Below are 12,881 nucleotides of genomic sequence, written 5' to 3' on the forward strand. Positions count from 1 at the left end.
AAAAGAAACAGATGACCCCTTAAATTTTTACAGAATTTCTAAATAGACAACAAGATAATGTTTTGATATTTTTATAGTTTCTGTGAGGACAGCCAGATTTAATGCATATCATCTTTATTTCTCTTATCATTGGTAATAAAATGATAGAGGTTAATGATTCAAAGTGCCTCTTCAGTACACTTTTTTTTGGACAAAAGTTTTGAAAATATATGAAAAAAGACTGTTTTTCACTATTTTCAATAAATCTTGGGTATATTCCACCCTGAATAAAATTTGAAATCAACTTATACATACGCAAAGAAACATTGCTTATATGTACATGAAAAAACAACATTTGTATTTTTTTGTAGAATTTTAATGCTTGAATTTTTCATTTAAACTTCTGTTTCAGTTGGTATTGCTGACTAAATCTTCTACTGGCCGCAAACATGGGATGAAGTATAGAAATGTCCATTTCTCAAAGAAGACTTCACAGATCACTTCCTAATTTGGTGTGTGTGATAGACATAGATAGTTGTATATGCAGGCAAAAATAAAGTCTCATTTGAAAACTTTTTATTCTTTCTATAGAATTTCTCTACTTTCACTTTCGATATTGGATTTTCAGAAAATCTGACTCTGAATCAAACATTCAATTGATTTTGATTGAATTTTAATCAATATGGATGACTTTTGGAGAGAACTACAACACAAATTCAACAAAAAAACCCAGGGAAGTGTCAATGGAAAGGGGTGTATTGAGTGGTCGGGCACAAAAAAGGGAAAATCTGGTTATGGCATACAGGTTGTGAAATGGCCACAGGGGGAGAAAAAAAGGGAGGCTGCACATAGAGTGGCATATATGATTAGGCATAAATTGACCAGATATGATATGCCAAGGGTGGATGAAAACAATAATACAATAGAGTGTAGCCATATTTGTCACAATGCATCATGTGTAAATGTAAACCACCTTGTTTTAGAACCTCATGCTATTAACTTGGACCGACTGCACTGTAAAAACCAGGGACTATGTTCAAAGAGTCACAAACCATATTGTTTAATTTAAAAGTACTAAATTTATTTATTTTCGAATAGAAATCTTCTTCTGCTTCTTGTTCTTAACATACGGGTGGTCTTCATGTTTTGATTTTGATGATTTTATGCCGCGGTCAGCTTTCATTAGCATATTCTTCTCATATTGGATTATTTCGCTGAGTTTTTCATATAATTTGTATAACTTGCACCTTTTTTCACCTCGAAATACTTTATAATTTACACTTTGTTTGTGTTTTTTCTGCAAAATGTCAGTTTTTTGAATATTTTTCAGAGCCTTGTATGCACTACTGCCTACTGGAATATCACAGTGTAGAGCACTACAGAGTTCTAATATAGACTCCCCTGGACCATTATTAACGCTGTGAGCTGCTGCATGTGCACGACCAGACATGTTTTTCTTGAAAGTAACATTTGAAGGTAATGATCTTCTTAAACACCTATTAAATCCCTCAACAAAATTGGTGTTCATGTTTAACCGTGTCTTTTCAAGCACTTTGGAACCAAGTCGCTTATTTATTTGTTTCCGAAGCGAGTCTAAATTCTCATTGCAGCTACTTATATTAAAAGAATTTGGTAAGAAAGGACGGCCTTTTAACCACGATCCCTGAAATCCTTTACAGGCAAAGGAGTTTTTTCTGCACCTGGCATGATCTCCCATGTAGCAGTAAGCTATGGCATCCACAGTGTGAGAAATTTTATTTTTTACTTTGCAAAAGTCTCCAGCATAAAATTTATAGGCCAGTAATAGTTCTCTGTTACATCTCTCAGTCAGATCAACAGAGAAATTATTCAAAAGTTTTTGTCTTTTTAGTTTTGTTGTAGCTGGCATCACTTTTAAAAGAGTTTTATCTGACTTTGCTCCTTTACGTACATGGTCGGAAAGATGTCTAGTGTCTAAAAAGTTTTCTGGCTCAACAGTATTTATACCCTCATTGTGAAGGTCCATGGCAGCTTTATAGGCAGAACTGTCTGCATCAGTAACTAAATGCTCAATTTCAAGTTGGTCTTCCTTTAAATCAAGGAGGCATTCCCTGGCCCAGGTATACTCATCTCCTATACTTTTTACCATGGGTATATTTGCACTGCAATCATCTGTGCAATCTTCATGAAGTCGGCCTGAGTCATTGTCTACGTCAAGACTAGAATGTTTGGAACAGAGCTTGTTTTTGATATTTAATGCTAATATATTGTGTTTTGATGTTTCATTTTCAGCTGCCGTATAAATTGTTTGTGTTGCCGGTTGAAATGGAGTGCGGCCTACACCAGAATACAGTGGATTATTGTACATTCCATCCATTTGAACACTTATAGCATGTGGATTTTCCTTGCCTCTTAACTTATTTATTTCTACAATATCATTTCTTCTTCTTTTCATATCCTGTTTATTAATTTGTTCAATTTGTTTCATGACTGTATTTGCTCTTCTTTGTAGGCTAGATGTTGTTGGAGCCAAGATGTTACCACTTAAGAAGATTTTTTGTATACCAGAATAAGCAATGGGTGATTGACTCAGGCCGACATGAATTGCAGTGTCAAGTTTTGATGCTTTTCTCCCAGGTTTCCCACTTTCCAATTCTTCATACAGGGTGTACCGCTTTGATTTGTAATCACACTTTGTGCATATTAGCTGTTGTCGCGTTCCAAAGCCTCTTTTCTCTTCATTTCCTAAATCGCATAGCAGAATACCTTCACACTGTGGATTTCTCAATTGATGTTCTTTAAATGCTGCATTCCACATTTCCTCCATCTTGTATATACATATTGCTCTGTTTGAATTGTAATCCGGTCTAAAAAATATCAAAAAAAATAAAAATTAGACTTAGCAAAGTACATATGCCTATTTACTAATTTTGAAAATAGAGTTACCTGCCCCTTAGTTGACAGATATTTTTCTCTGTGATTTTAGATGGTACATAGACTTTTAAATCTTGCAATATGTATGAAGATGCTTCTTTTTATTAATATATTTGTTGTTTAATTCATAAAAATAACAGTTTATATGATTATACTGTTCTTTTTTAATTAAGAAAGGTGCATAGTGGCTCAAAATGGGCAATTTTTTGTACTTTTTACTCTATTATTTCCAAATTATTGTCTTTTTTGGTAAAAATATTTCACTTAAACTGTTTATGAGTAAATATTATTCAATTGTTAGCTTACCTTTTGTCCTTTTTAGCATTTTTCCTAATTGGTTTGGTAAGAAGCACCTCATCACTCATTGGACGGAGTAATCTTGCAGCACGGCAAACCCTTTTGGATTTCTCCTGTGGATTAGCATACGGATCATTCACTACTAAATTGTGTTTTTCTTTGGTAAGTCTAATGTACTTAGATGTGTAAGAGTCACTTTTATTTTGTTTCACAGTCTTTCTTTTCTTGTTATAAGGAACATTTCCACCTTTGAATTTGTGTGTATTTCCCTTTTGGAATACCATATTTAGTAAAACAACAGAATTTTCACTTATATTCTACACTGTCTTTTTTTTTTATATGCTGATTTTGAATAATGTTCTTATAATTTCTTTTTGCAATATAAGTTGAAATCAAATGCTCACTAATTTATAGAAGAAATTGAAAAGAAACAGATGACCCCTTAAATTTTTACAGAATTTCTAAATAGACAACAAGATAATGTTTTGATATTTTTATAGTTTCTGTGAGGACAGCCAGATTTAATGCATATCATCTTTATTTCTCTTATCATTGGTAATAAAATGATAGAGGTTAATGATTCAAAGTGCCTCTTCAGTACACTTTTTTTTGGACAAAAGTTTTGAAAATATATGAAAAAAGACTGTTTTTCACTATTTTCAATAAATCTTGGGTATATTCCACCCTGAATAAAATTTGAAATCAACTTATACATACGCAAAGAAACATTGCTTATATGTACATGAAAAAACAACATTTGTATTTTTTTGTAGAATTTTAATGCTTGAATTTTTCATTTAAACTTCTGTTTCAGTTGGTATTGCTGACTAAATCTTCTACTGGCCGCAAACATGGGATGAAGTATAGAAATGTCCATTTCTCAAAGAAGACTTCACAGATCACTTCCTAATTTGGTGTGTGTGATAGACATAGATAGTTGTATATGCAGGCAAAAATAAAGTCTCATTTGAAAACTTTTTATTCTTTCTATAGGTTACAATTGCGCAATTATTTGTTTACATTTCACCGGGAAGTTTTTGAACCCAAGATGGTAGTAAGGAAAAAAATCTATGAGGCTTCTGATTGGATGGTATGCCTTCCATTTATTGATTTTATGAAAGATAAACCATTTTTGTGCAAAAATAGTAACAATTTGGAATGATTGATTTAGTATTCTCTGTGGAAATATTTTTTTTGTGGTAATAGGTTGACTGAAAATTTTGCTATGTCATTTAGTGCGGATTTTGGAAGCGTCCATAACAACAGCTATTTAAGGCAATTTCCGCCGCATAAGCATGTTGTTTTTTTTTACTGAAATAAATTCTTAGTATGTCTCCTTTCAGATTCTGGCTTTGGTTTCTCTGCAATTTATGTACTTTTTTTTTTATTAGGATTCAAAGAGACAGGGTACCCTATGTAAAATGCATTGTAAATAATTGCGCAATTGTAACCATATATGTAAAACACGTAACGATGTAACAATACAAATTTTATAGAATTCATTATGCATAATATATTTATGACGTTTTACCAAATTAATTAATTTATTGAGCTTTGTATTGAAATTTTGTATATCAAATGATTGAAGTATATATCTCATAAATGAATACCAACATTTAATGTTTCCTTGCATCTAAATTTCACAACAAACATAGGCTTCATAAAGTAACATATCCTCAACTCTGTTAAGCCTGTGTATTTATTTTATCATAGATATGATTACAGAAAAATAAAGAGGAAATCTTGCAACCTCTGTATCCTTTATGATATCAGAGTACCTTTGAATTTTCACATTTACGTCGTGACAATGATTTGAAAAATAATTGCTTTCTACCGCTTCGAAGATATGTTTAACAAGATTTGTGACTGCTTTTCGTAAAGTTTGATGTTCATCTTTGCTGCGATTTAAACTTGTGCTGTTTATATTCGATGGCAACTGATCAGCTATATTTTGTCCTGTATAGACGAACCCGTGTCAAAAGCCTCGGTCAAACCGTAACAGATAGCTAGAATGGATGCCTAACGGATGACTTTTTTTCAATCCGTTCATGTCCGTTAGACGTCCGTTATTATCCGTTAGACGTCCGTCCATATCTGTTGCATGTCCGTTTAGCGTACGTTTTATCCATCGACGTCCATTCTGTCCAATGGAAATTTTTTGAGCATGTTCAAAACTTTGAACTGACTCCCAATGGATAAAATGTTAGTTGGACGTCCGGTCGTCGTCCGTTTTTTACGGTACTCGTCCGTTTCGTTTCCGTATTGTATCCGTTACGTGTCCGTTATGCATCCGTTGGAGGTCTGGAAAATAATTTTACCAACGGACTTCTACCGGACGTTTAACGGATAAAACGGATGTTGAACGAATGATAAACGGACTTCTACCGGACGTATAACGGATAAAACGGATGATGAACGGATCTGAGACGGATAAATGCCAATTGAAAATTTCTCGTCAGAAATGCCAATTATTGGTATGTCAGACATTTGTGTCAGATTTCTTAAGGTTCATTAATTCTTATTATTCATAATCGATCTTAGAGTAATGGCACTTCTTCACAATCAAGCAGCTCTTTGGTGGCGTTTTGAAGAACAAACCAAAACCAGTTACACAGAAACATTTTGAATATTTATGCGATTTACATGTATTATTATTGTCGTCTTTAATTTTTTATCTTGTTCATCCGTTTTATCCGGTACGCTTCCGTTAGGTGTTCGTTTTATGCGGTACCCGTCCATTAGATGTATGTTCGACTTCCGTTCTGTCCGGTACGTTTCACATCCGGTGTGTGTCCGTTATGCATTCGTTACACGTCCGTTTTATTCGGTCAGTACATCAACGGACTCCCAACGGATAACAATTTTGTCAACGGACAACTTTTATTTTCATCCGTTAGTCGTCCGTTCGTGCTATCCGGTAAGGTGTGACCGAGGCTTTAGATTGCGAAATAAATATAAATGCCCATAGTTAATTGGTTGTTATTACTAAATTAATGTTATTTCAACTGATCGGCCGGAGCTTACGTTTCAATTTGCATAAGGACAGTCTATTCAAAGATGTGTGTGATAAGGATGATTGCCGTTATTATTGTTACTGATTTCTAATCACCCATCAGTGTTATCAAACAGATATACAGAAATAAAAGTGTACAATAAGGGATGAAATAGTTGTTGGTTTTTTTTTTTGCATTTACATGTGCTTAAGCAGAGCTTTTTTTACATGGGCTGTCGTTTTATTCTGTTTGTAACTTTTCTGATTGAAAATTTTGATTTAATTTAAACGTGTTTTATAGAAAATATATATATATATTCCATTTGCAGCGTATTTCTGTGCACCCCCTTAAATCATTCAGAATATAATGAGGAGAAAAAAAAGTATTTAAACGCGGTTTAAAAAAAATACATACGCATATTTTGAAGCTGATGTCCTCATGGTTTTACTTTCAATTTCACCAATTCCCATATGTGACAAATTTAACATGTTTTAAAACTATGCCTTACAAGAATATCAACAACTGTGTCTCATTATTTATTTTCCGAAAACACAAGTAATACGTGTTTACATATTTTAACCGGATCAATGAGCATAACTGGACACTTCATTTATGATTTTATCCTAAAACTCTTGTCTATAGATGGATTGGTCTATATTGAGCGAGCTTGTTAAAGTCCGCCCAGTCAAGTGAAATAAATCCAGTAATACAGTTAGCATCATATATTACTCTTTACATTAAATTTCGGTTATGCCGAAACAGACACCAATATAAGTCAATAAACCTTTCCAATCACTTTTGTGTCATTTATTTTGGTAAGTTTTTTCTTTTATTGTCTTTTCCTTTGCTCACAAGTTTCTAACACCCCATATCAATTCGTTAAAACGGCTTGAGATAAGATGAAATGACATATAATAATTTAAGTTTCTTTCTGGCTATATAAAGATCTGACATATCAATGTTAGAAAAGATTCTGCAGATATCATATTCCTTGGCTTGAAATGCAGATGGTACCTGGGACTATTATACTGACAGAATGATAGTCTCAGATGGTACCAATACATTTTAATCATACATACGTGCAGTGACTGGGCATGTGTTAAAATGTTTTCTCTGAACCTCGATGTGTTTTGTTCCAATCTCGCAGGAAATCAACATTTCACCTTTACAGTCTTTTTTTCTTAAAGTGTGTTTTAAACTAATGTCAACAGAATATAATTTCCCATTTGTCCTTTTTGACATTTTTGCTTTATTTCCATATTTGACATCCTAGAAAAAAAAGATAAAGACATTTAACCTTCATTAAATTATATTGACTTGTTTATCTGATTAACATATAAGTTTATCAACATTGTTATTACTGATGGTTATGTGCTGTTCATCATTGTATTGTTAATTTTTAATACGGAGAAGTACATTTGGTGCCGTTGTTATTTGTTAGGACAAAAACAAGGTTATAAAATTTATCCTACCCTGTGGAAAGAATTAACCAGACATGTAAAATCTATTCTAATTTTTATTGCTCTAAATCTTCGGAATTGACTTAGTTAACGAACATTTTTTTTTATTTTAAAACCAATGATGAATCTGGTGTTCATGAAACACGCTTCCGGTCAGATTATTTAGTTAGCTATTTCATGTAGTTCATGTTAGGGGGTTACATATCTTTCATGCTGGCAATTTATCAACGAGTCTATTTAAAACTATAATGTGTATCAATATTTATCTGTACAAAATTTCGTCTTCATATTTTAACATTTTGGTTGAAAGCAAACTTCATTTTGTACAGTGAGTAACATCTATACGAATAGTGCAAATAGTGGAGCATCAGGTTGTCGTTTGCATTTATTATTTTTGTCTTTTCGTGGTAACTTTTTGTTGTTCTTTTCTTGTGTTGAAGAAAGGATTGTCATGGCTTTGTTCACATCATTTAAATCTATTGGTTTAGTGTCCCGTTTGTATCTTCCGTCCCTTTTTAATAAGAATCAGTATACTTAGTCATAAGAACGTGAATAGATATCAGTGGTTTTAGCTTACACATTATATTCGATAATTTGAAAGGAGCATTGGTCTTTTCAAAGTTCATTGCAAGACCTATTACAAGATTCATTTTATTTGTTAAATGCATGGGAAAGATCAAATTTACCAGAAGCAAAAGATATCTTGTGAGCTGTCGGTAAGGTTCATAATTTAACAAAATAAAACAAATGGCCGTACTATGTTGTGACGTCGATGCACTTTAAATATCTAAACTTTCAAAATGCATTAAATTTTTTTTTAGTATCAATATACCTCAAAAATGATTTCACATTCCGGCGTTGGCCATACTTTATCAAAATGAACATCAACACTGAAATGTCCATACATTAAACTTGACGTTACAGTTGTTGTTTCTGTTGGCGGTATATCTATTAAAAATATATCATGTATACATAAAATGTGCTATTTTGACATGTATTGATTTAATCTTCTTAATTAATAAGATTGAAAACGAAAACGGGGAACGTGTTAAGGAGACAACACACAGCCCAAAACTAACAATGAATTAAAAGATGTTATAAAATTGACATTTTGTTAACAATTTTGAAATGAAAATTTGGTGAATTACATTTTGAGAGCGAATAAAAGCTAAAATATGAAATAAAAATTTGTAATAAAATTTACATTCATAGTCCTCCTCGTTGAGCTGGAGTGTCTTTCGTGTTTCGTCTACACCAACGATACATTTATATTCACAGCCTACATCAGCCTCTGAAAAGTTTTTTATAACAAGGATGTACTCATATCTATCCTTTCCGATTACTTCATAATATTTGAAAGGATCTGCAGGTATAGCATTCAAACACAATACTTTATCAAAAGGTCCACCTGACCATCTTCTGCCGGGTTGTTGATCAAGTGGTATTTCTGTGTCATTGGCGGCGCAAGCAAGTTGCACATTTTCTCCAAAGACTACAGGTTTTGTTAACAGTTCCAATTCAGCTGTAATCAAAATAATAATTAAATAAAAGAGAGACATATATTAAGAATCTCGATTTCACAGATCAATTAATATATACAGTGTATGACACATAGTTTCAATTGAATTGTTCAAAATGATAACATTACAGACACAGCATATGGCCCTATATAAAGATTTCGATATATTCAGTTATCCCGAGCTTCACGAGTGAAGGTTTTGTTCAAAGATAGACTTTCAGCAATTTTCCTTTTTAAATTTGATAACGGTTTTTGCTTTTCTTATAATAATAAATTACTAGCTATGAATAGTTATCTTGAAATGTATCTTAATAAAAAGATAGGCTAATATATTAACTTTCCCGTAAGAGTAAATATGCAGCTCAGAACTGATTGTTTCTTATAGCCTTGATTTTGAAGAGTTTTTCATTTGCACTAAGAAAACGGTATGAAGAACACAATGGTGTGAAAGTTGTTTAAAGGTTTCATATTAGATTGGCAGAGCAAACTGTTAAGTTTTTTAAGAATTACTTCAAAACGTATTCAAATTATTGGTAATACTGTTAACTTCTTCAAAACATATGTTTACGTGTTATGGTCGCTTAAATTGCCTTGTCAAAATATATATAAATAAGAATGAAAGGAGAAAAAAAATTCTTCTTAAAACTACGTTCAAATAGTTATCAAAGGTACCAGGATTATAATTTAGTACGCCAGACGCGCGTTTCGTCTACATAAGACTCATCAGTGACGCTCATATCAAAATATTCATAAAGCCAAACAAGTACAAAGTTGAAGAGCATTGAGGATCCAAAATTCCTAAAAGTTGTGCCAAATACGGCTAAGGTAATCAATGCCTGGGATAAGAAAATCCTTAGTTTTTCGATAACTCAAAGTTTTGTAACATGAAATTTATTAAAATGACCACATTATTGATATTCATGTCAACACAGAAGTGTTGACTACTGGGCTGGTGATACCCTCGGGGACGAAACGTCCACCAGCAGTGGCATCGACCCAGTGGTGTAAATAGGTATCAAAGGTACCAGGATTATAATTTAGTACGCCAAACTGTGTCACTAAGAGCAAACAAACAAAAGAAGTGAAGAAAAGTTTAACAGCTTACTTTAGAAATAAATAAATAGTCAAACAAAAAAAGTAAAATGCATTGTACTTACTGTCATAACAAACTTTTTTCAAGAAAAAAAAAGAGATTATAAGAATTTTGTTTTATCTTAATGATACAATGTAAATCATAAAGCAGTATGCAAAAAAGATTAATCCCTTTTGAAAAGGTTGAGGGAACGACCTCCTCAGAAAAAACATTGATGAATACTTACAATGATTATAAATAACAAATCTAGATATCATCATTTTATAGGAAACCATATTCACCTCTTACATGTATAATAGATTAAATTAACATTTTATTGTTTTATGTTATAAAATACATTACTTTATTCTCATCTTAATCTTATAGTGCACACCAAATAGTTATGTAATAATGATGCGCATTTGTGGGAGAACTACTTCTTAAATTTTGTTTGAGGAGCTAAATGTCTTATCTAAGTCTGTTAGTTTCTTAAAACCACACTAGAATATTTAATATTTATTTCATCTATTTTGATTTATAATATGTTTGCACTATTAAACACAAACATTACAACTAATTATACTTACTACATGCAAGTATATGCCTCGAAACGAACTGAAACATAACATACTTCAGAGCAGAAACCATTCTGCTTATCCTTTGTGTCGATTAAAACGATCTAAAAAGGATTATAAACTGTAATACAATATATTCATAATTGTTTTTCCTATTAGATATGTCAATTAATAAATAAGCTAACGAACTCAACGTTTGGTCCTTATACTACTTAAATAATGGTTGGCGATCATGTTAAAACTTTAAAACTGCAACGCAATACCGAATTATCAGACCTTTCCATTGCTGGTCAATATGAATCTTAAATTCTAAAAGAGCGCATTGGCTACACAAAATAAAAAATCAAGTATTGTAGTAGCACCGGTTCACGACCACTGGATGTTATATTGACTGTTGTTCTCCGGGGTATTATCAGGATCAAGAGTCAGTGTTAAACACTGTCTGATTTATATCATACGTTTATATAATTCTCAATTGATAAGTGAGGAAATTAAATTTCAAACTTACGTAGACATAGTTGAGTTATTTTTTGGTTATTATTGATGTATATATCAAAAAGAAATCAAAAAGAAGATGTGGTATGATTACAAATGAGACAACTGTTCACAAGCAAACAAATGACAAAGATATTAACAACAATAGATCACCGTCTTTTTTTATCTCAAACTCCTCATGAACTCCTGTATATCTACAAATCGATTGCTCTTAATGTTTTTGGTTTGATAATTTCTGTTGAGTGTACATCCCATTAAAGCACTTCGAACGGACGTTATATATGAATAATTTTTGTTTTATACTTACAAAACTTATACGCAATTTGTATGTTGTCAATAAGATAAATGTTATCTACGTGATGGTTACTGGGAGTGTTTGAATAAACCAGTGGTCCGTGGTTGTGTGAAATGGTCATAGAAAAAAATATCTTTCACATTTTAAAAATCCAATGTTTGCAGTACCAAATTATTGAAACGTATTTTAATTTCTACAATTTTTCAAAAGTCATTAGCTGTCAGTAAGACGTTTAATATGCAGTCATACCAATTTAATGATGATTCACAGAAAATGTGTATCATCCACACTCCGCCATCTATAAAAACCTTTAAAATATGAGGGAAAGATACAGGAAGGACAGTCAAACTCATAGATCGAAAATAAACTGACAACGCAATGGCTTTGAATGAAGAAGACAAACAAACAAATGAAAGAACACATGACACTGTTGTAAGTTCACTCAGTAGTCCCCAAAAGCATTACCGAGTTGGTATAAACGACTGAGTATCTCGGGACATAGTACTTGCATAAAAGTAAATATCTAGATTGTCTTAGATATGATGTTAAAATTGTCAAATCATTCAAAACTTAGTTATAAGTCTTCCACTATGTAAAACTATGATTGCTTGTCCGTGTTTAGTTCACACTTGCTTTTTAAGTTATAAATAAACTCATCATAGATACCAGGACTAAACTACTTCTTTTTTTTTACATAAATAAGGCCGTTAGTTTTCTCGTTTGAATTGTTTTACATTGTCTTATCGGGGCCTTTTATAGCTGACTATGCGGTATGGGCTTTGCTCATTGTTGAAGGCCGTAAGGTGACCTATAGTTGTTAATGTCTGTGTCATTTCGGTCTTTTGTGGATAGTTGTCTCATTGGCAATCATACCACATCTTCTTTTTTATATTAGTATATACGCCAGACGCGCGTTTCGTCTACAAAAGACTCATTAGTGACGCTCGAATCCAAAAAATTGCGCTCAACGTTGCTATAGGTTTTTGATTTTTCAATATTTTGGCATTGGGAAGTGATATTATAAGTCGAGATGCCCATTGTTTATTATAAAAGTTGTACAGCTTTATATTGTATATGTTGTACTTATATTCTAATTTGTACACTATTATTGTAACACAGTAATGACTGCTGTACCCATATTTTTGCTTTTATTTATTATGTCTGTTATGTTTACGAATCGTTGTAAATATAACGAAATTTGATGTGAATGTCATTTAAGAGGTTTAGCGCTATAAAACCAGGTTCAATCCACCATTTTCTACATTTGAACATGCCTGTACCAA

General features: G+C 32.3%; 1 protein-coding gene and 1 long non-coding RNA gene across 4 annotated transcripts in view; one reads left to right on the forward strand and one right to left on the reverse strand.

Moving 5' to 3' along the window:
* The window catches only part of LOC139528579 (uncharacterized), a 34,267-nt gene extending 30,104 nt beyond the window's left edge, over positions 1-4,163 (forward strand). The window contains exons 26-28 of the long non-coding RNA XR_011665632.1: positions 392-491; positions 3,215-3,351; positions 4,004-4,163. This is a non-coding gene — a long non-coding RNA (uncharacterized lncRNA). The remainder of the gene's footprint in view (positions 1-391; positions 492-3,214; positions 3,352-4,003) is intronic.
* Positions 1-12,881, reverse strand: part of LOC139528578 (uncharacterized) — a 50,696-nt gene that overhangs the window by 33,356 nt on the left and 4,459 nt on the right. For 2 of the 3 annotated variants that reach the window (XM_071324610.1, XM_071324611.1), the window contains exons 2-5: positions 10,821-10,912; positions 8,847-9,164; positions 8,475-8,590; positions 7,262-7,451 (exon numbers count right to left, since the gene is read on the reverse strand). In XM_071324610.1, the coding sequence (XP_071180711.1) occupies positions 7,262-7,451; positions 8,475-8,590; positions 8,847-9,164; positions 10,821-10,881 (685 nt within the window). In that variant the 5' untranslated portion in view covers positions 10,882-10,912. Of the gene's footprint in view, positions 1-7,261; positions 7,452-8,474; positions 8,591-8,846; positions 9,165-10,820; positions 10,913-11,610; positions 11,759-12,881 lie in introns of those variants that run through there. The other variant, XM_071324613.1, reaches the window with a different exon arrangement.

The sequence above is a fragment of the Mytilus edulis genome, chromosome 6 (genome assembly GCF_963676685.1).
Source record: "Mytilus edulis chromosome 6, xbMytEdul2.2, whole genome shotgun sequence".
Taxonomy (NCBI): Eukaryota; Metazoa; Mollusca; class Bivalvia; order Mytilida; family Mytilidae; genus Mytilus; species Mytilus edulis.